Source organism: Somniosus microcephalus, unplaced genomic scaffold (assembly GCF_052327205.1).
Source record: "Somniosus microcephalus isolate GS21.2 unplaced genomic scaffold, FLI_Smic_1.0 unresolved_chr1, whole genome shotgun sequence".
NCBI classification, from domain to species: domain Eukaryota; kingdom Metazoa; phylum Chordata; class Chondrichthyes; order Squaliformes; family Somniosidae; genus Somniosus; species Somniosus microcephalus.
This window is the reverse complement of record NW_028225179.1, coordinates 137,871,334-137,897,136: the sequence shown is the minus strand read 5'-3', so window position 1 is coordinate 137,897,136 and position 25,803 is coordinate 137,871,334. Positions and strand designations below refer to the sequence as shown.

Here is a 25,803-nt window from a genome sequence, read left to right as displayed (position 1 = left end):
TCAACGTTCCTGTGCATCATTTGCAGACTCCGGCCAGAGCAGAAACTCCAATTTGAATGTGGAATGAATCAAGTGTAGAGCTCCTGTTAAATTCGTGCTTCTGCTACATGGAATGATCAAGGAGCTACAATCTAATCCAAGGCTTCCATAGCACTGCCTTGACAAAAATCTAACTTCCCTGCATGCACATGAACAACAGCCACTGAACTTCAAAAATTAATTGCTTACAACGCACTCAGAAATTTCTGGGAGAGGTGGTGAAAAGGTGCCAAACAAATGCGAGTTTATTTCATATCTCGACTATGCCATCAGGTATGTAGTCAATGGAGAAGGCCCTGCTGTCACCAGGGTATCAGTAAAGGTACAATGGTGGGTGCTACTGATGTTGCACATGAAAGAACAACATCAACATTAAGGCAGCTAAATCAAACTAGTCGGCAAACTGCACACAGATACAAATGTGTATCCCGAGAGTGTACGTTTCTTAGCTCAGGGAGCCAGTGACAGGTTCTACAAGCCTCAGCATGATCTTGGACCGGATTAGGTTAGTTTGATCCTTTAATTCCATTTGGAAAGTGGATGAATTTAGCTGCCTTGATGACGTTCTCTCACATGCAAGGGCAGCAACACCCAAGATTATGCCTTATCGAATCCCTGGTGACAACCCAGACATAGGTTACCTGGCTTATTCTTCCATATAAACCTCTAGTGGATGTAGAAAGGACTTGCATTTATACAGCGCCTTTGGCGACCTCAGGACATCCCAAAGCACTTTACAGCCAATGAAGTACTTTTTTAAGTGTAGTCACTGTTGTAATGTGGGGAAACGCAGCAGCCAATTTGCACACAGCAAGCTCCCACAAACAGCAAGGAGATAAATGACCAGATGATCTGTTTTAGGTGTTGTTTGAAAGATAAATGTTGGCCAGGACACCGGGGATAATTCCCCTGCCGTGGGATCTTTTACATCCACCTGAGAGGGCAGACGGGGTCTCGGTTTACCGTCTCATCCGAAAGACGGCACCTCCGACAGTGCAGCACTCCCTCAGTCCTGCACTTGTGTCAGCCTGGATTATGTGCTCGGGTACCTGGAGTGGGATTTCAGCCCATAACCCGGATATAAGTTACCTGGTTTATTTTTCCATATGCAGAATAGTGAGTGGGAAATTAAATAAAATGTGTCTAGGAGGCAGAAGCAGGGAAGATAGGGCAATCAATGGAGACCACAAGTGATATTCTCAGATCACCAGTGAGTATTTACTGCAGGCCACAACTAGTTTTAAAAGTGAGAATTGAATTTGGGACTAAGGCAATCTCAGGCAGGGAGGATGTTGTGAGAATTGAAAAACTGTCACTCTGGGACAGTAGGGGATGCTCAGAGATTGAGGTTAAGGAACAGTGTTGGGGCAGATCAAAAAAGAGTTTTAGGCTGCATCAACCCAGGCTGTAACTGCCCTGGGAATGCTTGAGAGGACAGCGTAGAGGGAACTTTACAGAGGGAACTCATATTGTACCAGATCTGAGAGTGCTTGATGGAGCAATGCAGAGGGAGCTTTATTCTGTGCCTAAGCTGACCTGAAGCATTCAATAAAGCAGTGCAGAGGGAGCTTGCACTCATTTAAGTTGGTGTTGTACCTGAACAGTGAGTGCTCGATGGATCAGTATGGAAGGAGCTTTTCGCTGTTACTAACCGAAGGTGTACCTAACCTAGGGGTTCTCAATGGGACATTGCAGAAGCAGCTTTATATTTACCTGTGACGTGAAGTGGGAAGTGACTAGGAAGTGTTTTCTGGGACAGTGTGGCAGGAGCTATGTGCTGCATCTAACCATCCTGTATGTGGCCTAGAAAAGTTTTACCACCTCAAGGGGCAAGGTGGCAATCTTGCAATACGGCCTTTGGCAACTTGCAGCAGTATAAAATTCCAAAACAGGCAAAGGATTGAACACACCTATTCGCCATGGGGTCGGTGTGTACCATAATCATTACACAATGCCGAATCAAGACAAGTTCATGATAACTAAAAAGTTTGCCATTCCGGCGAGGTAAAAAGCTGAACTATTAAAATGAAGTACAATCCCTAAAAGAAACACTGCAACCAGACGTCCAAAACAAGAGTTACATCTCCAAATCTTCCCATTTCTCCATTTGTTCCAAAATGCAGACTACAGCAACACTAGAGGTCATTGAATAGCGGACTGCAAACAGCTCATTGCAAGCTCGAGGAACAGCACCTGATCTTTCAATTAGGCGCTTTACAGCCTTCAGCCCTCAACATCGAGTTCCACAACTTCAGATCATAACCACCGCTCCCCTTTGCTCGGACAGCAGGTGCTGGTAATGGTTCTGCTGTAACCATTTACACCTCCTCTAGACCCATCTTTTGTTTCTTTACTTGTCCCATTACCATCTCCCTTTTGCCTTGCACCATCATCCCTTTTGTCAGTTAATCACTCCTGCCCTCCACCCTATCACAGACCTTCCCTTTGTTCTTTCCTCTCCCCATCACCTTTATCCCTGACTTAAAAACCGTGAAATCTCGAACAGCTTCCAGCTCTGATGAACGGTCATTGACCTGAAACATTAACTCTGTCTCTCTCCACAGATGCTGAGTGACCTGCTGAGTGTTTCCAGCATTTTCTGTTTTTAAAACAGATTCGTAGTGCTGTGTAGGATTAGACTCAACCAGTTAAAATCTCACATTTACTTTTTAAAAAAAACCTTGAAATGTAGAGCATTGACAACTGGCTTCCTCTCGTCAGATAATCAGACTGATGGACTTGGCCATCCGCGCTAGAGGATGGATTGAGGGGAGAGGAAAATCATAAAGAAAGAAAGACTTGCATTTCTATAGCGCCTTTCACGACCACCGACGTCTCAAAGCGCTTTACAGCCAGTTAAGTACTTTTAAAGTGGAGTCACTGTTGTAATGTGGGAAACGCGGCAGCCAATTTGCACACAGCAAAATCCCACAAACAGCAATGTGATCATGACCAGATAATCTGCTTTTGTTATGTTGGTTGAGGGATATTGTCCAAGACACCAGGCCAGGATAACCGCCCCCCCCCCCCCCACTCTTCTTCGAAATAGTGCCATACGTACTTTAAGTCCACCTGAGAGCGCAGACGGGGCCTCGGTTTAATGTCTCATCCAAAAGACGGCACCTCCGACAAGTGCAGCGCTCCCTCAGCACTGCACTGGAGTGTCAGCCTAGCTTTATGTGCTCAAGTCCCTGGAGTCGGGGACTTGAACCCACAACCTTCTGACTCAGAGGTGAGTGTGCTACCAGCTGAGCCACAGCTGACGCAAGGCAATGAAGAACGTCAGCACGCAGAGCTGAATGAGTGAGGTAAAGAGAAAAACCATGCCGATTGCAAGCCTGAAACAAGAAAAAAACCAGATAATTCAGGCAGTACACAGCAGGCCAGCCATCACTTGAACAGGTTAACATTTAGGATGACAGGCTTCATCAGATCGAAGTTCGCCTTCAGACGACAGCTGACCTTGTGCATTTCCAGAATATTTTTTGTTTTAATCAGTTAGAAAAGGATTAACTCGGGATTATTCAGAGGACCCAGCAGTGAGAGGACGTTTAAGCTGCAAAGCTGCTGCCTGGTGGGGTTTTTTTTATGTAAATGATATTTGGCAAACAAGTTTTTGACAAATGTTTAATATATTAGATCCAACAAGCTCACCTCTCCTTCAGAAATCAACCTCACCTTTTAATTATATCCCTCAATTCCTTCTTTCTCAGGAATTCCTTTTTTATTTATACTGTCTGCTGCTAACAAATTATTCCGCAATTCCATTATCCTTTAGGTGAAAACGTTCCGCTTCCCAACTTTGTAGCTTGCAATTTCCTCGGAACAATCTCCTGAATAATCCTGGAGCTTTCCGTCAGATCACCTTGCTCCTTCCCAAAAGGAGACGAGCTCACCTTACCTCAACCTTTCCGGCCCGTGGCTCACTGAATTCCATCCGGCAAGAACCCGAGCCGCACAGGGGGGTCCCAAATTCGATCTCCGGGTCTGTGCCGAGTTTGCCAATCTCAGCACAGGGCGGTGGACGCGCGGCCACAGCATTGCCGGGTTGCATGTGGGGAATGCGGAGAAAGAGCCACGATTCCCCAGCCAGTCAGCGCCACGCAGCGACTCCTACAGGAAGTGCGGGGGTGTTGGGCGAGGACGATTGTCGGGATCGCCCGTGATGGTCACCATGGTGGAAGAGTCTGCTGGCGTTCGCGCTCCAATCTGACACGTGAATAACAACCCCTTTAGCATGGTATTGGAGAGCACCCATGGTACTGTACCCCAGCAAGGGTAAACAATTTCAGAGGACAGCAAAATACTGGGGTTAAAAAAAAAAACATCTTTCCTACAACTTTCCTCCCAATAGCAAAAACCATCTTTGTTTCTTGCCTCTGTAGCCTGTGATTAGGCAACCAGAATAGCACTAAGAGCTCCAGGTAGGGTCTGACAAACACCGTATAAAACATTAAGACAACCTCTTGATTTGTATTCAGCCCCCGCTGCTAAAAACAACTCTTACATCACTTGTTTTCATTAAAGTGCAATGAAAACAGTTCACAGAAAGATACAAAGAAATGGAAAGGAGGGGGTGGCTGCTGAATTACTAACTGCGTAAGGCTCACTGAATTGTTGGGACTACCGACGAGGATTCATTTTAGAATTCTTTGTATTTTAAATAGTGCCTTCCAAAATCTATTTGCATAGATAAACTGCCACGATTACAACAAGGCTACAGCTGTTAACTTCCAGGAACAAAAGGACAATGATTGAATATCCCTCGTCATCTCTTCCGACCGCAAACACGCGATGCAGCAGTCGCGATACGGCTCGGGTGCATTTGCAACCCATCCCAGTAGGCCTCGGCATACTTGCCCCACTTTGGGATCTGCCCGGCTGGGGGATGTCAATTGAGCCGGGATTCAGCACTGCTTCCCTCTTCTTTCCTAGCTCTCCAGCAAATGCAGCCAAAAGGCAGGATCTCACATGGCAGGATTAGCCCAGCTTGCTTACAGCAAATCAAAGGGCCCCTGTTAAAATGGAAATATTTCATGTTAACGGGTGGTCCCTTTCCTTCCCGTAAGGAAGTGGCACAATTGAAATCAGAAGCTTACCACCTGAGAAATCGCAGAGTGTCCCATTGCTCCGTGGGGCAGCTTTCCAGAGAGTGATCCCCGAGTAAGACACAGATTGGGGCTAGCAGACCCAATAAAAAGATATTCACAGTTACTCAGCAGTGTACGCGCACAACACTGGATTTTTAAAACATTAAGCATTTTTAAATACACAGAACATAAAGGGTACAAGCCAGTATAGTGCTAAACCAATTTTGATAACACTCGTGAAGCACATTGTTTTACGTTTTACTACCTTAAAGGCGCTATATAAATGCAAGTTGTCACTGAATTATACAAATCAGAAGGTCATGGGTTCGATCCAGAGTCTGTGCTGTGTTGGCCGATCTCAAATGCGTCAAATTTGCAGAGGATACCAAACTAGGATGGAGCAGTGGAATCAGAAGGTGGTTTAGAAGTTGCACAATGAGGTAGGCAAAATATGTATGCGGATAGAACAATGAAAGCTAACATTTGATGCAGACAAGTATTGCACAGGAGATCGAAAATAGCAATCCATGAATGGTGTTGAAATATCCAAGGAAGAAGTCGAGAGATTGAGGCATTTTAGTAGACGCGACACTTCAGCATTTACAACACGTTCCCTACATGGTGCACTACTGAACCATCAAGGAGCCTAACTCATTCCTCTGGTGCTACATCAAAGGCAGAAGGAGACCAGATTCCAAAAAAGGCCTCCTGATGTGTCCACGACAGTCATCGGGTCAAGTGTGTCTTTTTCTTTTTTTTTTCCCCCCTGCCTTTTTTAACTGTCATTAGTCTTCAGTTACACCACATTTCTTTTTACAGTGTACAATGCAGCAAGAAGAGAGTGTTCTGCGGATCAACCTGGCAACCAGTTCTGGTCAGTAGCACACAACATATCCAACACAGGGCAGCAATCAACAAAGTCAATCGAATGTTGAACTGCACAGCCAAAACAGTAGAGTAACAGGTCTGAGGGAGTCATGATCAAACAGTACAGTGCTCTAGTCTGGCCACTGGTTGAGCACTATGTCCACTTATGGTCACCGAGACACAAGGGACATATTCAGCAGGCACTGCATTTATTGCCCATCCCCAATTGCCCTCGAGAAGGTGGTGGGGTGAAGTAATGAAAGGCTATTGGGACCCCGGAACTTCACTCCAACAACAACTTTAAGAAAAGGAGTGAAACAAAAAAGTCCATGGTTGGGGGGCGGCGGGAAGAATGTTTATATAACTCAGAATTGTCCTCATTCCTCTAATTCTGCGTTGCACACCTCATCAAGCTTCCTTATATGGGCCACACAATTTCCAATGAACTGCATCTCCCTAACCCGCGACCTCTACCACCTAGAAGGACAAGGGCAGCAGACGCACAGGAACACCACCACCTCCAAGTCACACACCATCCTGACTTGGAAATATATCAGCCGTTCCTTCATCGTCGCTGGGTCAAAATCCTGGAACTCCCTCCCTAACAGCACTGTGGGAGTACCTTCACCACACAGACTGCAGCGGTTCAAGAAGGCGGCTCAGCAGCAACCTTCTCAAGGGCAATTAGGGATGGGCAATAAATGCTGGCCTTGCCAGCGATGCCCACATCCTGTGAATGAATAAAAAAAGTGTATTCCCAATAAGACTGAAGTAATGTCACAATCGCAAGCGCCTTGGGGCCGCAATTGCACATCAACAGCATAAGGTATTGCCAGTAATAACAGCTACTACCAGCATAGAAACTCGCCAAAAGTAAATGAACCCACCCTGCACTTATTGAAGATGCATGTCCTGGAGCAATTTCAAGGCAGCAATCTTAATCACGTTAGAAGTCAGTTTTAAACTACATGAGGTTTGGCAGAAACTTGCTGTTTTGGGTTACCTGAACATTTGTGATCGCTGCCAAGTATTCATTAATCAAAATATAAACCAGCCAAATTCCGTAATTAAATCCCGGTCACTCCCAGGTACCCATTAGTCCACATGTAAAACATCTGCACCCTCTTGATTAGGAGTCCGGCTTGTTCCTGCAGCTTTGAAATACAAATATGTTTGCAAATCCATTCACATGCACGCCCTGAACCAAGAATTGCAATAAAGGCAAAGGTTGTAGGAAACAGGCTTGAAATACAGCACACTATCAAATAGCGCGACTGGATACAGAATCAGTTTACAGGCATTCTGCACATATCTTGCAGTAAATATTGTATGAGTACGTTTAACTGCTCACCAGTCACTAGCCTCTAAAATGTACAAGAAACTCTCGATTTACTGGCACCTAAATAACCGGAAATCTCTGTTAACCGGCAAAATTCAGGAGTAGGTTCAGGTAAGTTTTACTTCATATTAGTGGCCGTTCCTGGATCTGTGGCCATGTAACCGGGGTTCCTGCACCTGTTGCTATGCAACAGGGACGCCTGGATCTGTGGCCGTGTACGGAGCTCTCGTACCTTTTACTATACCTCTCTGTAATCCGGACTTTTTGATAAACCAGCACCACGCTGGTCCCGGACAAAAAAAAGTTTCCTGTATATTGGAAATGCCACAGTATTTATCCCATAAAAGGTCCCAAACTAATTTTTTCCCGGTGCTCCTAGGCCAACCCACACGCCCCACTGTCATTCCGCTCCCCGAAAATTCACGGCCTCAAGCGGCCAAGCTGCTAAACTGCGGCCAGTCCCCCCAGCCCTCCTCGAGTACTCCCCACTAGCGGAGGGAATAGTTGCTGGCGCCAACTTCCTCCAAGTGCTTCCGAGCCTCAAACCCCTCCTGCGACCTTAAGACTCCCCTGCGCAGGTGCCCCAGAAGCCACCTACCCCCTGCCCCCAGCCCACAACAACAAGGAGTGGTCCCCGACTCACTCCAACTGAACCATCAAGCAGCATTAGGAGTAAGAAGCATTACTCTGGTGCTACGTAAAGAAGACCAGCTTCCAAAAAGGCTTCCTGATGTGTCCAGGGCGGTCATCAAGTCAAGTGTACACTGTTTAAAAAAAAAAAAAAAGTGCCTATTTTCATAGAATCATACAGCACAGGAGGCCATTCAATCCATCGTGCCTGTGCCGGCTCTGAAAAAGCTGTCCAATTAGTCCCACTCGCCGGCTCTTTCCCCGTAGCCCTGCAAATATTTCCTATTCAAGTATATATCCAATTCCCTTTTGAAAGTTACTATTGAATCTGCTTCCACCACCCTTTCAGGCAGTGCATTCCAGATCACAACTCACAAGGTAAAAAAAAAATTCTATTCTCCCATCTGGTTCTTTTCCCATGACCTCTGGTTAACGACCCTCCTGCCTGTGGAAACAGTTTCTCTTTATGTTACATGTTGAAATGTTTCCTACATTACAACGGCAACTACACTTCAAAAAGTACTTCATTGGTTTGGGACGTCCTGAGGTCAAGAAAGGCGCTCAAGTATAAATGCAAGTCTTTCTTTTTATTTAATCTATCAAAACCCCTTCATGATTTTGAACACCTCTATTAAATGTCCCCTTAACCTTCACTTGAAGTGCAATTATTCTTCATTTGCACCACATTGCTTGTACAGTGCACACTGCAGCAAGGAGGAAGCCTCAGCGTGTTCTGCAGCTCAACTCAGCAACCAGTTCTGGTCAGCAGCGATATTGTCGGTGTTAGGAATCACAGGCACAATATCCCACCCCACGTACGGCTATATTTTTAATCAATTTACTTTTGTTTTAAACACACAGATTTCTGAAGCCTCAGAGCCAATGTTCCTTCGTCTCCTCTCCCGTTCTTCTCAACCTTGGTGGCATTCTGCACTGTCAGCCGCCACCCGAAAAGCAGATTTTGCAATCCAGGAAAAATAATGAAATTGAAAAAATGAAGTTTAATTACACCCCAGAGCTCCTTTTAAAAGTCACAGGCGCCGAATTGATCCAGTTTGCTGGTGTGTGTGGATAGACTGCTTACTTGTGCAAGATTTTGGCCTTCACTTGCCAACTCCACTTATTTGCAAATTTCATCACATTTTGCTCTCTGATCCAACCAGCATAGGTCGTATTTCCCACTGGATCAGTCAAGATCAGTCCTTTTACTGCCAACAAATTTCGCAACAGTGAAGTGCAAAACTTCCACCGGCTTCATGAAGGTTCAACATTTTTAAAAACCACTTTCCTGTTCCTTTCTTTCCCATTCCCCCCTTCCATCGCATCTCCTCGGCACGGAATCCTACTGAAAGGGTCCTAATCAGTCACAAATGATATCCTCATCCTTCTCCGCCTGTCTGCAGCCTCTGACACGGCTGACCACAGCATCCTCCAACATCTCTCCTCCGTTGTCCAGCTGAGTGGGACTGCACTCGCTTGGTTCCATTCATATCTATCCAGTCGTAGCCCGAGACTCCCCTGCAATGGCTTCCCTTCCTGCCCCCGCATTGTTACCTCAAGTCCCCAAGGATCTATCCTTGGTCCCCTCCCATTCCTCACCGACCTGCTCCCCCCTTGGCGACATCATCTGAAAACATCGTCAGATTCCACATGTACGCTGTCTCTTTTGTTGGCTTGGTGTCAGTTTGCTCCTGTGAAGCGCCATGGGACATTTTACTACGCTAAAGGCACTATATAAATACACGCTGTTGTTGTACTGAAGCAGATGCGTCACCCAGGTGGCCATTCGGTGAGCCAAGCTAGGTGGTTTTGGAAAGCTATTCAACTGCAGACTGCATCGCAGCAGAGCCCAATCCTGCCCACACCTGGTGCCCAGGCAAATTTCCAGCATGTGTCACTAAGCAGTGATAGAAATAGAAACCTTTGCTGTTTCCTCACTCTGTCCATTCCAACCTAGTGGCGCCGAGGTCGATTACAACGGCTGTCTCGGCTGAGATCGGGTCCATGATTTTATGCTTCAGCACATCTGGCTCAAGTGGGGAGTACAACTCAGGAAATTAACCCCGTCTCACCCCCTCAGCCCACGAGTCCCTGGCCATTAAAGGTAATGGTCTTAATTCATGAGTTATTGGGGGAGAGAATGCAGAATTTCTCAATACTCCCATTGAACATGAAACAGGAAAATCCCAGATAACTCCACATAGACAGGGGATCAAACCCAGGATCTTCCCAACCTGTGGGGCTCAGTACCACCAGATGAAACCAGACTGGTGCTTTCTTCAGCTACTCTTATTGCCAAATCTCTGCAGTATCACCACTTCTTATAGACTAAGAAATGGAACCGAAACCAAGTTCATATTTTCAACACATCCATCAGTCATGCAATTGTCAAAAACTAGACAGTCTTCTGTGGAGATTCTCACTGCAAGTCAGACAATATTCTAAGTTACAACAACAAAATTATGAAGGCTTATAATGGGGTAAGCAGTGATCAACAATCTGTTAGACAAGGGACACAAATTTAAGGTAATCAGAATTCAAATATCTTTACACAGAGGGTGGTTAGAATACAGAATTTTCTGCCATGAACCATTGTTGAAGTAGAGTCCATCAACTCTTTCAAAAGGGACTATGTTGGTGGCTTGACAAAGAGGAATATTGAAGTGTATGGGGAGCGAGCAGGGAAGAGATTAAAAGGTTCATGTGGAGAGAAACAATGAAGCCGGTTTGATGGAAGATTAGCTGTAACGGTCCATTATTCTAGGAGCGTTGGACTATGTAACGCACATTGTATTACTCTACTGCTGGGGTGAAGCAGTGGGGCTTTTAAGGCCAAGTCGAATGATAAATATGCACTCGATTCACTCAAGCTACAGGTTAGAACCATGGGTTTGTTCTTTTTAAAAAGTCTGTGATGGATAAGGTGAATTAAGAACAATCTGACTCCAGTACTGTGTGTTCCTGGATAGTTATCGGTTTGTTCTTTTAAATGCCATAGAGATTTGAACACAACACTTGAAGTGTGACGGAGCAGAAAAGTATGCGCGAAAGACAGACCAGATACAGATGCTGATATAGAGATTATATAAAACAATCCTAAGCAGTAACTTGCTCGAGGGTCATTCTGAAGATTGATCCAACACATTGCACAGAATGATTAGATATGGCCTTGTGCCCAAGTTCCCTACATGTTGAAATTTTTATTTCAAATGTAGCCACGCTGTCTGCATGCAAAGTGAAAGACAGATGGTGTGGAAAAGTAATTCCAAAAATTAAGGACCACTACGTAAACCCCTAATTTTTTTTTTATTGGCTGCACGGTCCCTTTTAACGGGCTGCGTGGCCCATTCAAACTTCCGCCAGTATGTGGTTCTTCCATTCACAAGCCGGACCTCCAAACTGCTGTGCAGCCGCGCAGCTTTTTAAAAATGTGTTCAGGAGATGTGGGCGTCGCTGGCAAGGCCAGCATTTATTGCCCATCCCTAGTTGCCCTCGAGAAGGTGGTGGTGAGCTGCCTTCTTGAACCGCTGCAGTCCGTGTGGTGAAGGTACTCCCACAGTGCTGTTAGGGAGGGAGTTCCAGAATTTTGACCCAGCGACGATGAAGGAACGGACGATATATTTCCAAGTCAGGATGGTGTGTGACTTGGAGGGGAACTTGGAGGTGGTGGTGTTCCTATGCGCCTGCTGCCCTTGTCCTTCTAGGTGGAAGAGGTCGCGGGTTTGGGAGGTGCTGCCGAAGAAGCCTTGGTGAGTTGCTGCAGTGCATCTTGTAGATGGTACCCACTGCAGCTACGGTACGCCGGTGGTGGAGGGAGTGAATGTTTAAGGTAGTGGATGGGGTGCCAATCAAGCGGGCTGCTTTGTCCTGGATGGTGTCGAGCTTCTTGAGTGTTGTTGGAGCTGCACTCGTCCAGGCAAGTGGAGTGTATTCATCACACTCCTGACTTGTGCCTTGTAGATGGTGGAAAGGCTTTGGGGAGTCAGGAGGTGAGACACTCAGCGCAGAATACCCAGCCTCTGACCTGCTCTTGTTGCCACAGTATTTATGTGGCTGGTCCAGTTAAGTTTCTGGTCAAATGGTGGCCCCAGGATGTTGATGGTGGGGGATTCGGTGATGGTAATGCTGTTGAATGCCATGGGGCGGTGGTTAGATGCTCACTTGTTGGAGATAGTCATTGCCTGGCACTTCTGTGGTGCGAATGTTACCTGCCACTTATCAGCCCAAGCCTGAACATCGTCCAGGTCTTGTTGCATGCAGGCATGGACTGCTTCATTATCTATGGAGTTGTGAATGGCGCTGAACACTGTGCAGTCATCAGCGAACATCCCCATTTTTGACCTTATGTTGGGGGTAAAGTCATTGATGAAGCAGCTAAAGATGGTTGGGCCTAGGACACTGTCCTGAGGAACTCCTGCAGCGATGTCCTGGGGCTGTGATGATTGACCTTCAACCACCACAACCATCTTCTTATGTGCTAGGTTTTCCCCCGATTCCCACTGACTTCAGTTTTACTAGGGCTCCTTGATGCCACACTCGGTCAAATGCTGCCTTGATGTCAAGGGCAGTCACTCTCACCTCACGTCTGGAATTCAGCTCCTTTGTCCATGTTTGGACCAAGGCTATAATGAGGTCGGGAGCCGAGTGGTCCTAGCGGAACCCAAACTGGGCATCAGTGAGCAGGTTATTGGCGAGTAAGTGCTGCTTGATAGCACTGTCGACGACACCTTCCAGCACTTTGCTGATGATTGAGAGTAGACTGATGGGGCCGTAATTGGCCGGATTGGATTTGTCCTGCTTTTTGTGGACAGGACATACTTGAGCAGTTTTCCACATTGTCGGATAGATGCCAGTGTTGTAGCTGTACGGGAACAGCTTTCTCGAGGCGCAGCTAGTTCTGGAGCACATGTCTCCTGCAGTACTGGATTTTTTTTTAAAGCCACTGGGTGTCACTGCTGTAAATTAGCAAAGTGCATCATCTAGTGGCAGAAAACTCAATGCTGCAACTGACTGGCTAAAAGGGCCACAAAAATGCTTAGCATCAGATAGTCAGTGACACAAACAAATTCAGGTTCTACCAGTCTGCAAATCCACCAGCGTAAAACCTCTGATCAGTACATGCAAAACAAACTTCATGAAAAGCATCAACTTCGTTAGGGAACAATACAATACGAAAGAAAAAACGGTGTCACAACAGCAAGGACCCCCGCAGCTGCTGCTGCCCACTTTTTGAGGGAAAGATTGAAAGACAGAATCTTAAAAATAAAATGTTCCCACTCTGGCACCTTTCCAGTGAGCCCTGCTGCATATTGCAGCTGTGTAGATGTCGGGAGAGTACGGAATCAGCCTCGGCTGCAAATTGTCTTCATACCGAATAGGCCAACGGTCTAAGCTCACACATGAAGAACGGTTATTGACATAGAAAGATACAGCACAGAAACTGGCCATTCGGCCCAACTAGTCTGTGCTGCTGTTTATACTCCACACGAGCCTCCTCCCGTTCCATCTGCCTCACCTCAGCCTTTCAGCATATCTTCCTATTTCCTTTCCTCTCGTCTAGGTTCCTTTTGAAAGCACCTAAGCTTCCTGTGGTAGTGAGTTCCACATTCTAACCACTGAGTAAAGCAATGTCTCCTTATTACGCGATTGGATTTATTAGTAACTGTCTTGTATTTATGGCCCCTAGCTTTGGATTCTTCCACAAGTGGAAACATTCTCTCCACACCTACCCTGTCCAACCCAAGACCTCCGTCGGGTCACCTCTTCGTCTTCTCTTTGCTAAAGAAAGTAGCCTCAACCTGTTCAATCTTTCTTGGGTGTGGGAATAGAGGGCTGACTTCAAACGTGAAAATGTGGAGATAAAATTGCAAAATAAACATGGAGAGTTTAACAGTCGGAACCAACTCAAGATTAGGAAGGACTGGAGAAGCTGGGATTGTTCTCCTTAAGAGCAAAGAAGGTTAAGGGGAGATTTAATAGAGGTGTTCAAAATCATGAAGGGTTTTGATAGGGTAGGTAAGGAGACACCATTTTCACTGGCAGGAGGGTCGGTAACCAGAGGGCACAGATTTAAGGATATTGGCAAAAGAACTGGGGAGATGAGGAGATTGATTTTTTTTCTTTCACGCAGCGAGTCGTTATGATCTGGATTGCACTGCCTGAAAGGATGGTGGAAGCAGATTCAATGGTAACTTTCAAAAGGGAACTGGATAAATACTTAAACTGCAGGGCCATGGGGAGCTCTTTCAAAGAGCCGGCACAGACACAATGCTGTGAATAGCCCCCTACGATTCTATATTTGTGTTTGATCACGCAAGGATTAGTACATTAGGGTTTGTTCCAGCGCAAAAGGAACTGGAGTAGAAGAGCAAAGGGATCTAGTGACACAGGTGAACAAATCATTAAAAGCAGCATCGCAGGTCAGCAAAGCAATTTGTTAATCTAACAAAGCACTGGGATTTAGTTCTAGTGGGTATACAATTCAAAAGTAGTGAAGTTACATTAAACCTGTATAGGACCCTGGTCAGACCACACTTAAGAGTACTGTGCACAGTTCTGGTCACCATACTATATAAAAAAGGACAGAGAAGCACTGGAGAAAATGCAAAAGAATTACAAGGATGATACCAGAACTGAGAGATTACAGCCATCAGGAAAGGTCGAACAATTTGGGGCTTTTTTCTTTAGAAAAGTGAAGACTTAGAGGTGACCTGATCAAGGTCTTTAAAAATGATAGCAAAATACTGCAGATGCTGGAAATCTGAAATAACAGAAAATGCTGGAAACACTCAGCAGGCCAGGCAGCATCCGTGGAGAGAGAAACAGAGTTAATGTTTCAGGTCTGGGACCCTTCATCAGAACCTGAAAAAGCTGGAGATGTGACAGATTTTAAGCAGGTGCAGCGACAGGGAGAGGGGTGGGAGGGGAGGAAGGAATTGGAGGAACATTTTGTGCTAAGGTATGAGGCAGGAAAGATAAAATGTTGCAAATGGGGATGGCAAAATCATACAGCATGAAAAATGGGAGCAGGGGTTATAGTCTGAAATTGTTGAACTCAATGTTGAATCCAGAAGGCTGTAAAGTGCCTGATCGAAAGATGAGGTGCTGTTCCTCGATCTTACGTTGAGCTTCACTGGAACAATGTAAGAGGCCGAGGACAATGAGGTCAGAGTGGGAGTGAAGCGGAGAATTAAAGTGACAGGCGACTGGAAGCTCAGGGTCACCCTTACGGGCTGAACGGAGGTGTTCCGCAAAGCGGTCGCCCAATCTGTGTTTGGTCTCCCCAATGTAGAGGAGACCGCATCGTGAGCAGCGAATACAGTATATTAAATTGCAAGAAGTACAAGTAAATCGCTGTTTCACCCGGAAGGGGTGTTTGGGGCCCTGGACAGTGGGAAGGGAGGAAGTAAAAGGGCATGTGTTGCATCTCCTGCGCTTGCACGGGAAGGTGCTGGGCAAAAGGGACGGGGTGTTGGGGGTGATAGAGAAGTGGACCAGGGTGTCGCGGAGGGAGCGGTCCCTATGGAATGCTGAAAGGGGAGGGGAAGATGCGTTTGGTGGTGGGATCACGTTGGAGGTAGCGGAAATGGCAGAGGATGATCCGTTGAATGTGGAGGCTGGTGGGGTGAAAGGTGAGGACAAGGGCAACCCTATCGTGGTTCCGGGAGGGAGGGGCAGGGGTGAGGGCAGAAGTGCGGGAAATGGAACGGACGCGGTCAAGGGCCGTGTCACTCACAGTAGAGGGGAATCCTCGGTTGAGGAAAAAGGAAGACATGTCGGAAGCACTGGTATGGAAGGTGGCATCGTCGGAGCAGATACGGCGGAGACGGAGAAACTGGGAGAATGGAAGAGAGTCCTTACAGGAGGCGGGGTGGGAGGAAGTGTAGTCCAGGTAGCTGTGGGAGTCAGTGGGCTTATAGGGTTGTACAGGGTAGATGTGGAGAGAATATTTCCATCTGTGGGAGAATCCAAAACTAGGGGCCATTAATACAAGATAGTCACTGATAAATCCAATAGGGAAATAAGGAGAAATTTCTTTACTCCGAGAGTGGTTAGAATGTGGAACTCGCTACCACAGGAAGTGGTTGAGGCAAATAGCTTAGATGCTTTCAAAAGGAAACTAGACGAGTACCGTGAGAGAAAAGGGAATAGAAAGACAGGCTGAGATGAGGTAGTTGGAATGGGAGGAGACGCGTGTGGAATATAAACACCAGCACAGACTAGTTGGGCCGAATGGCCTGTTTCTGTGTTGTATATTCGATGTAATACACCCCATGACGTTATTAAATTGTACCCTTTTTCTCCATCGTTATGTCAGGTACTCCATTCCGCAACAATGAGGGACAGGTCCCGTTGCTCATTGCGTAGCAGACCATTACCAGTGACCATTTAGATTTTAACCATTTTCAGTGATCGAAATGCAGGTTTCATCAACATACAGTTGCATGTGAAACCAACACTGGCCTGCTGAGTATTTCCAGCATTTTCTGTTGTTATTTAAGATATCAGCTATACTGCCCAACATTCACCAGAACGCAAGTCACATCTTCGAACGGTTCCTACAACCCAAAAATGCAACACACTTGTGCTTAACAGCAAAAGTACATCTTCAAAGTTTCCCGATATTACTATTCAATAAATTAGATTGCTAAAGGTGTCAGATGGGATCCTACAGGGTTAGATCTGGCCTGCAACTGCAGCACGACAGGGAGACTATCCAGAGAGCCAGCCACTGGTGAAATGTAACCCAGAGGTGGCACGATTTAATCTGCCTCTTTTTCTTTTGCTCAACTTCTCTCCTGAGTTTCCCCCCCCACGCCCCCCCCCCCCCCCCCACCCCCGCTCTATAGTCACAGCACCTACCCTAAATATAGTGCCACCCTGGCTGAGATGAGCTCAGTACACAACCAAGAATTGCAGCCGAGACCTTCCAGGTCTGTCTGGCTCAGTTAAACATTAAGCTGTGCATTTATCCACTAGCCAAAGGGGACAGGAGCAGAAGAGAGAACTGCTTTCGCACAGCCTCGTTTGCATTTACGCAAATGATCACTCCTTCGAAACGTGATTTAAAAAAAAAAATGATTTTAGGATGTTCAACGAGTGGGTTCAGTTGCAGGGGGAAAAAAAATATTATCTGTTCTGGTTAAAACGCTCGTCATTTCCTTCAGTTGAATATTGTAAAATATTTTGAACAGAAACCGGCATTCAGCCTATCAATTCTGTGCCGATACCTTTCTTCCCATGCAACTTCTAACCAATGTTCCCTGTAAGCTGCACTTTGTTCTGCATGGCCTGTTTCTTCTAGTGCGCGGACCCTTTAAGTTTCCACACAAGTGCTGTATTTACAATGGAGAAGCCGGTGAGTAGCCTGTGTGGGAACTTTCCCACTACTACACGTCCAGATGGGAACAGTGCTTTTAAACTAATCCCACTTTCTTGATGGCTACCCATACCCTTTAATATTCCTCTTATTCAAACAGCAACCCAATTCCCTTTTAAAATGAGTTTGTGGCAAAAACGTCCACATTTTAGAAACAGAGAAAAATAGGAGCAGGAGTCGGCCATTTGAGCCTGCTCTGCCATTCAATAGGATCATGGCTGATCCTCTATCTCATACCATATTCCCGCTCTCTCCCCATACCCCTTGATGCCTTTTGCGTCTAGAAATCTATTTAGCTCCTTCTTAAATATATTCAGTGACTTGGCCTCCACAGCCTTCTGTGGTAGAGAATTCCACAGGTTCACCACCCTCTGAGTGAAGAAATTTCTCCTCATCTCAGTCCAAAATGTCCTACCCCGTATCCTGAGACTGTGGCCCTTCGTTCTAGACCCCCCCCCCCCGCCCCCCAAAGCCAGGGGAAACATTTTAACTACTCTGTGGATGAAAGAAATTTTATTTCTCTAACCTCAAATAGTTTTTTTTGCAATTATCTTAATTTTTGCCCTCTTGCCTATCTGGTGAACGAGTGAAAGCAAAATCAATAATTCCCTTCGTAATTTTGAAGACCTCTACCAGGTCAGCCCTTCATCTTCTCTGCTCTCGTTAAAAATGCCCGAACTTGTCGAGTTTCAAAAACACTGACAACATCCCAGCGAATCTATGCTGCACCTCATCCATTGCTTCAAGAATGGTTTCCCAAAACTGTAGGCAACACTCCAGCTGATGTCTGCAGTCTTGTACAAGATCAGTCTTGCCTCCTTGCTTTTTTTGTATTCTATGCTTCCAGATACATCTCTGCTTGCACGGCCATCTTTAATGACCTGCATCTCTGTCAACTGAGATTCCCCTCTGCTCCATTTAAAACACATTGCTTCCAAAATGTAATACTTTGCACTTTTACGCTTAACCGCATCGGTCAATCCTGCTAACCTACCCGTGTCCTCCGGCAGTCTTTCGCAATCTTCCTCACAATTTGTCACAATCCCCGCCAATTTAGTGTCAAAGAAATTTCAATTTTGCGCTCTCAATGTCTAAGCCCAGATCATCGATATATGTAGTAAAGGTATGAGTGAATCATAGAAATTTACAGCACAGGAGGCCATTCGGCCCATCTTGTCCGCGCCGGCTGACAAAGAGCTATCCAGTCTAATCCCACTTTCCAGCACTTGGTCCGTAGCCTTGTAGGTTACGGCACTTCAAGTGCATATCCAAGTACTTTTTAAATGTAATGAGGGTTTCTGCCTCTACCACCCTTTCAGGCAGTGAGTTCCAGACCCCCACCACCCTCTGGGTGAAAAAAATTCTCAAATCCCCTCTAAACCTTCTACCAATTGCTTTAAATCTATGCCCCCTGGTTATCGACCCCTCTGCTAAGGGAAATAGGTCCTTCCTATCCACTCTATCTAGGCCCCTCATAATTTTATACACCTCAATGGTACCAAAATAGACACCTCAACATTTTGAGAAACTTCCTTTTACCTCTACTCTTTCTGCCCTCCAACCATCTCTCCATCCATATGTCGCAAGTCACTTAAGTGGAACCTTATCAAACGCTAGGCTGCTGCAGCCAATAATTCTAACATCCCACCTAAACAAGCCAATGGTTGTAACAGCCCTGAGCTTAAACTGTATGCAGAGCGCATGACAACATGCGCAATACTCAAGTGTGTGGCTAAATGCTCCGCCTATACCATACAGCCAATACAATAAGCTTTGGGTGCGCGCACACCAAAAGACCAAGAATATGGGAACCGAACCGGCAATTGTACTTGGTCATAAAGTGTAAGGATTACAGTGTAGGAAGTCCTGGTAGAATTAACGCAGCTTTTGAGGCCGAAAGGGAGGGGGGAAAAAAATAAAAGATCATGACTGCGCCATTCAGCCTGTCACACAAAGACACATACTTTCACTTACCCCGGTGGAAGTTGTGACTCGTGCATTCCGACCAGCCTCACCCAAACCTGCCATCACCTGCTGTACTGATTGCTGTAACAATACGGAAAGGAAACATCATCGGGACGACACTGCAGCACCCATGTGGATACACCCCACACTATAACAATTGGTGTCATGTTATCGGGGCACACACAACAACAAAATGACACGCCCTTCCGTGACGTGCATGCAGTCTCAGTTACCCGGGAGCCTTGCGCTGCTCCGAAAAGCAAGCGCAGCTGCAAGAGGCGCGCGGGATATCAGGCGCCATGCTGGTAATGCGCAAGGCGGCAACAGGCTTAATACGCAGTCTTGGCTATCTGGCCGTGCAATCTGCAGTGTTGCACTTTACTGAAATCCTAATGGCAACGGCGGGCATGTTAAGGTTTCGTACTACTAGATGCTCTCCTGTGGCGTTGCTCGCTGCTTTATAGGAGCTTTATCAAAGTGCGACAGCGAACACATGGCACTTACAGGAAATGCGTGTTGTTCTCAAAGACTTCGAATATATTCATAGATGCTCACTTGAACTGTGGAAAAATTCCCACGTTACAATTCTGTCCTTTCAGACTTGGTTTTCGTATGAGGCGAAACAATACTAGGATGAAGTACCGCCAGTTACAGGCCTATCACAGGGGCTGGATAAATAATAGCACAAGAAGTGTTATCTTAAAGCATGTTAGCACCGATTGGCTCACATGCTGCCACTAACACACTTAAGCAGCTTAGTAGCAACACTGATAAAAGTCTAAACCCTGGGAAGGAAAATGAAAACCACCATTAAAACACAAGTTGGCATTCACTGTACAAGGGACAGTGGCCACAATCATAGCAGTGCAGAATATGAGGGAATAAGATGCTCTTTAATAGAAAAGCTGGGGTCGGGAGCCTGGGAAACACCAGAACGAGTGGGCCTGTTACTGTTGACACACTCTACTCACATTCCCCCCATGCTGCATCCCAAGAAAACTGCTCCCCAAACCCCACCACTCAAAAGTAACTTGGGACTGCCCCCTGCGGCCCCCCCCCACTTGCAGGCGTCTTCACCCAACCATTGATATGACAGCTGCCTCGATCCTACTTTCTGGAACTATCTCCGTAACGCTCTGCCTCCCTCTCGCCTAATCAAAATCTCCGACCAAGCTTTTGGCCAACCGTCCGAATCTTTCGCTCTTTTCCATTCTGGGCATCCATTTTGCTGCACCTATCTGTAACGTGCCTTGAGCATTTCTTTATTTTAAAAGGCGCTAGAATAAACACAATCAGCTGTTGCTGCTAAGGGTCATAGGTGGAGACATGGGCCGCGAATACTCGCAAACCGTATTCAGTGTCATGGAGGCGCTCTGTATTATTTTGGAGTTAAGAACGCATGAAAAGAGCTTGCAACGGTTAGGAAGCAGAAAGCCTGACATCACACCTGAGGTTAAAGTACAGTTTGGGGTTTTTTTTTGGGGGGGGGGGGGGGGGGGGGGGGGGGGCAGCATTTCACTCTGCCTCTATTCACGTGGCTCTACTCGCTGCCCCTTACCCTCGGTTCTCCACCACTGACCTGTATCTGCTGAGGGTCTAGAAGGTTGACGGGCAAATTGAAGGTGCCCACCATCACATAACTGTTGGCATTCCGGTCATGGGGTCCGGCCGGAGTCCCTCGTGCGCCTCCGGGGTGCGGCACGGAAGCCCCCGCCGAGGAAGGTCCTCCTGTAGCTGGCTGCGCCTGCGGCGGGGCGCGCTCGACCAAATGGATGACTTTGTGGTGGACGTCTTGAGTAGAAGGTGGAACAAAAAGAAAAATGTTAAAAACTCCCTGCAGCAAGCTACACACAAAGTCGGCTTTACGTCAGTTAGCATTTAGCCGTTTATTTCAGCGGCATCAGAAGATAATATTATGAGCAAATGTGATACAAAGTCCTTCCACTAAAACAACTAATATTGGTGCCTCCGTCATATTGGGAATTTGACACCGAGCCACATAAGGAGATATTGGGACAGGTGACCAAAAGCTTAGTCAATGAGGATGTCAGGAGCATCTTAAAGGAGAGAGAGAGAGCGAGCTAGAGGGGTTCAGGGAGATGAATTCCAGAGTCTAGGGCCCAGGCAGTTGGTGGAGCAATGAAAATCGGGGGATGCAAGAGGCCGGAATTGGAGCCATCAGGTTAATGCATTTACTGACAATGCCACAAGAGTGGCTTACTTTTAAAACAGGTATAGGACACAACTGTGTGCACTCAAAGGCGAGTGCAATGCAGAACTCTGATGACCCTGCTGACTTACAGACTGTCTTCTTTTGAGGCAGTCCCTCAGAACCGAGGATGACTTGCTTCCACACTAAAAATGAGTTCTCAGGTGACTGATGAGTCCAATGCAGGACCTACAGTCTCTGTCACAGGTGGGGCAGCCTGACGTTCCAGGTCCCGAACTTCATTTTAAAGGGTGGAAGATGCCTGTGCGTGAGTTCTTTTAATGTGGGGTGGCCGTTGCACCAGCTGCCACACGGGCTTGACAGAGCAAGGTCTTGGTCCAACGGCAAGGGAATCCATTAGAGACTGTAGTGTGGTGCCAACAGGCAGGTTGCAGGTTTCCCACCGTCTGCTGAACATTGCAACCACTCTGCTGCCATCAGCTGACTCGGTAGAGACGGTGGAATCCAGGACTTTTCCTGAGCTGAATGCATTTCCCCCAGTGTAAAACTGAGCCAGCCAGCAACTGACATCACTGTCAATGGAAAAATAGTCTTCACAATACCTAGTCTAGCAGTAAAAAAAAAATAAAAAAATAAAAAAAAATCGATTTTTGGCATTGTCACAGTTTCACAGAAAGCCCCAGTGTTTCAGTCTTAATATTGATGGGGCGAGATGAAGTAACGTGGGAGGAGGGGCCGAATGGCCTGATTCTGTGCTGTAAATATGATGTAATACTATGAGATTAATATTGCTGTAAAGACAGCCAGCTGGTAAGCGACTTCAGCGAGTGCCTCATTACAGACTAGCAACCTCTCTAATCCCGCTTGCTTGATCAGTAGGCAGTGGAGACCGACCGGAAAGGTCAGTAGCAGCTTGCTGATACCATGTACTCTCTGTCCTTGGGGCAGAGTGATTCCATTCTAATCACTTCCTCTTCTCCTCCAGACAAACAGTTTTTAGAACATAAGAAACAGGAGCAGGAGTCGGCCAATCGGCCCCTCGAGCCTGCTCCGCCATTCAATAAGATCATGGCTGATCCAATCGTGGCCTCAACACCACTTTCTCACTCTCTCCCCATACCCCTCGACTCCCTTGTAGTTCAAATGTCTGTCAATCTCCGCCTTGAATATATTCAGTGACTCCGCCTCCACAGCTCTCTGGGGTAGAGAATTCCAAAGATTCATGATCCTCAGAGAAGAAATTCCTCCTCATCTCCGTCTTAAATGGGCGCCCCCTTATTCTGAAACTATGCCCCCTAGTTCTAGATACCCCCACTGGGGGAAACATCTTCTCAGCATCCACCCTGTCAATCCCCCTCAGAATCTTATCTGTTTCAGTAAGATCACCTCTCATTCTTCTAAACTCCAATGAGTATAGGCCCAACCTGCTCAACCTTTCTTCATACGTCAAACCCTTCATCCCAGGAATCAACCTGGTGAACCTTCTCTGCACTGCCTCCAATGCAAGTATATCCTTCCTTAAATATGGAGACCACAACTGTACGTTCATAGAATCAGAGTGATACAGCACAGAAGGAGGTTATATGGTCCGTCGTGCCTGTCCCGGCTCTTTGAAAGAGCTATTCAATTTGTCCCATTTCCCCCTGCTCTTTCCCCATAGCCCTGCAAATGTTTCCCCTTTAAGTATTTATCCAATTCCCTTTCGAAAGTTACTATTGAATCCGTTTCCACCACCCTTTCAGGCAGTGCATTCCCAATCATAATAACTCGCTGCGTAACATTTTTTTCCCCCCTCATCTCTCCTCTGGTTCTGTTGCCAATTACCTTAAATCTGTGTCTTCTGGTTACTGACCCTTCTGCCACTGGCAACAGTTTCTCCTTATTTACTCGAAGTAAGTTAAAGGCGAAGGTAAATCTTCAGGCAAGGTACATAGCAAGACTCTATTGTTCAAAAACGGTCTTCATTTGTAAAGCAAAAATCATTTACAGATCTTGCTGGCAAACGTCCATTTCAGTAAGCGAGGAGGGGACTCTCGGTGTTGTTCGCCAGTGGATGCCCTGTCAATGCATCTGGCTTTGTCAGAATTGTGGAGGTGCTTGTCTGCTTTTTGCTCACTCACCCAGAACTTTGTCTACATTCTCATTCATAATCCATTTGTCCATATGACTCGCGTGGAGCATAAACACTGGCACAGACTAGTTGGGCTGAATGGCCTGTTTCTGTGCTGTACATTCTATATATAGTATTACGTTTTTTTTTTATTCATTCATGGGATACGGGCGTCGCTGGCAAGGCCAGTATTTATTGCTCACCCCTAATCGCCCTTGAGGTGGTGGTGGTGAGCCACCATTTCAGAGAGGCAGTTAGGAGTCAACCACATTGCTGTGGGTCTGGAGTCATATATAGGCCAGACCAGGTAAGGACGGCAGATTTCCTTCCCTAAAGGACATTAGTGAACCAGATGGGTTTTTAATGACAATCCGGTAGTTTCATGGTCACCATTACTGATACTAGGTTTGCAAACAGAACACCTGTACCATGACAGGTCAGGTTTCATGAGAGGGACAAGGGAGGGATTTGGGGGGGGGGGGGGGGGGGGGGGGGGGCGGAGGGAAAGAGGTGCGAATTAAAGATTGGCACCTAGGAGGAACAAGAGTACTAGGATTAACACTTGCCATAATCTTTCAGCTTCTTGTCATCTTGCAGGACCCGACCCTGGTAAATGAGCCTCTGTTTGTCAGCTGGGATGTTCACAGAGCTAGAGATGTGTTCCTTGAATTCTTTGACTGTAAACTGAGAGGACAACAAACATCAGCTCAGCCAAAATGGGCTGCAACAAACGACAAATCAGCAAATCGCCCAAACCACGACAGAAAATAACACGTGCAATGCAATAGTAGAGGCGTGGGGGGTCACGGCCGAGATTTCGGAGGGGTTCTGAACTACAGCCGTGTTGCAACCCGGATCTCCGGAACAAATGCCAGGCGCTTCCCACGGGGAAAAACAGTGGGTGGGCATTCCTGGATCCTCATAGAATGATACAACACAGGAGACCGTTCGGCCCATTGTGCCCCCCGTGCTGGCTCTTTGGAAAATGATTGGGATGGTAACCACAGGGCAGTAGCAGCAGACATCTTCAATGTGGGACTTCAGCCTGAAATGGCAAGCCTGCCATCCTCCAGCACCAACATCCTTCCCCTTGATGAGGAAAGGAATAAATGCAGTGCCATTGGATCGGCGAGTCAGGGCCCGGACGGTGAGATTGAGAAAGGAGGTAACAATGGAGCGCCGTCGGCCTGCTGCAGATACAGCCACCACTTACCTCTTCTTCAACTGCGTAGGTTCTGCTCTGGGAGTCCAGAGTCTTCACTGTAACCTCTATCGTGGCCATGCCTGGCTTTTACTTCCCCCTCTGCAACAGAAGATTCAGAATTGATAAGGTCCCTGTGTACAACAACTATTTCATTTAAAAAACTGATCGCAGTAGAGGAAAATCAATGAGGCGCAGACTCAATGGGCCAACTGGACTCCTTCTGTGCGGTACTATTCTATGATTCTAATTCAGACACGGTCCTTTCACCTCTGGAACCTGGGTTCAGATCCAGCCCAGACTGATGGGACATGCAGCTGTTGGCTACCAGCATCCTACGAGGGGGTTAGCGGTGGCCCAGTGAGTCAGAAGATACAAGTCCCACTCCATACACTTGAGCACAAAATCTAGGCTGACACTCCCAGCGTAGTACTGAGGGGGCACTGTTGAAGGAGTCGTTAAACCGAGGCCCCCGTCTGCCCTCTCAAGTGGACGGAAAAGATCCCATGGAACTATTTCGAAGAGGAGGAGCAGGGGAGTTCTGCCCAGTGCCCTGGGCCAATATTTATCCCTCAACTCACATCACAGATTATGTGGTCATTATCACATTGCTGTTTGTGGGAACTTGCTCGGTGCAAATTGGCTGCCGCGTTTCCTACATTACAACAGTGACTACGCTTCAAAAAGTGCTTCATTGATTACAAAGCGCTTTGGGACTTCAAGATTGTGAACAGCGCTGTATAAATGCAAGTCTTTATTTCTTTCTCTCCACCACCACCTCTCACCTAAATGAGCATGGACGGGTCACATCGTCCGCATGCCCGATACGAGACTCCCAAAACAAGCATTCTACTCGGAGCTCCGGCACGGCAAGAGAGCCCCAGGTGGGCAGAGGAAACGCTTCAAGGACACCCTCAAAGCCTCCTTGAAAAAGTGTAATATCCCCACTGACACCTGGGAATCCCTGGCCCAAGACTGCACAAAGTGGAGGAGAAGCGTCTGGGAAGGCGCCG

At 46.7% G+C, this 25,803-nt stretch overlaps 1 protein-coding gene across 3 annotated transcripts in view; it reads right to left on the bottom strand.

Moving 5' to 3' along the window:
• The window catches only part of LOC147095995 (large proline-rich protein BAG6-like), an 82,104-nt gene extending 57,191 nt beyond the window's left edge, over window positions 1-24,913 (bottom strand). For all 3 annotated transcript variants that reach the window (XM_085974948.1, XM_085974949.1, XM_085974950.1), the window contains exons 1-4: window positions 24,803-24,913; window positions 24,156-24,273; window positions 20,889-21,100; window positions 19,319-19,390 (exon numbers count right to left, since the gene is read on the bottom strand). In XM_085974948.1, coding sequence (XP_085831074.1) covers window positions 19,319-19,390; window positions 20,889-21,100; window positions 24,156-24,273; window positions 24,803-24,871 — 471 coding nt within the window. In that variant the 5' untranslated portion in view covers window positions 24,872-24,913. The remainder of the gene's footprint in view (window positions 1-19,318; window positions 19,391-20,888; window positions 21,101-24,155; window positions 24,274-24,802) is intronic.
• Window positions 24,914-25,803: the final 890 nt, after the last annotated feature.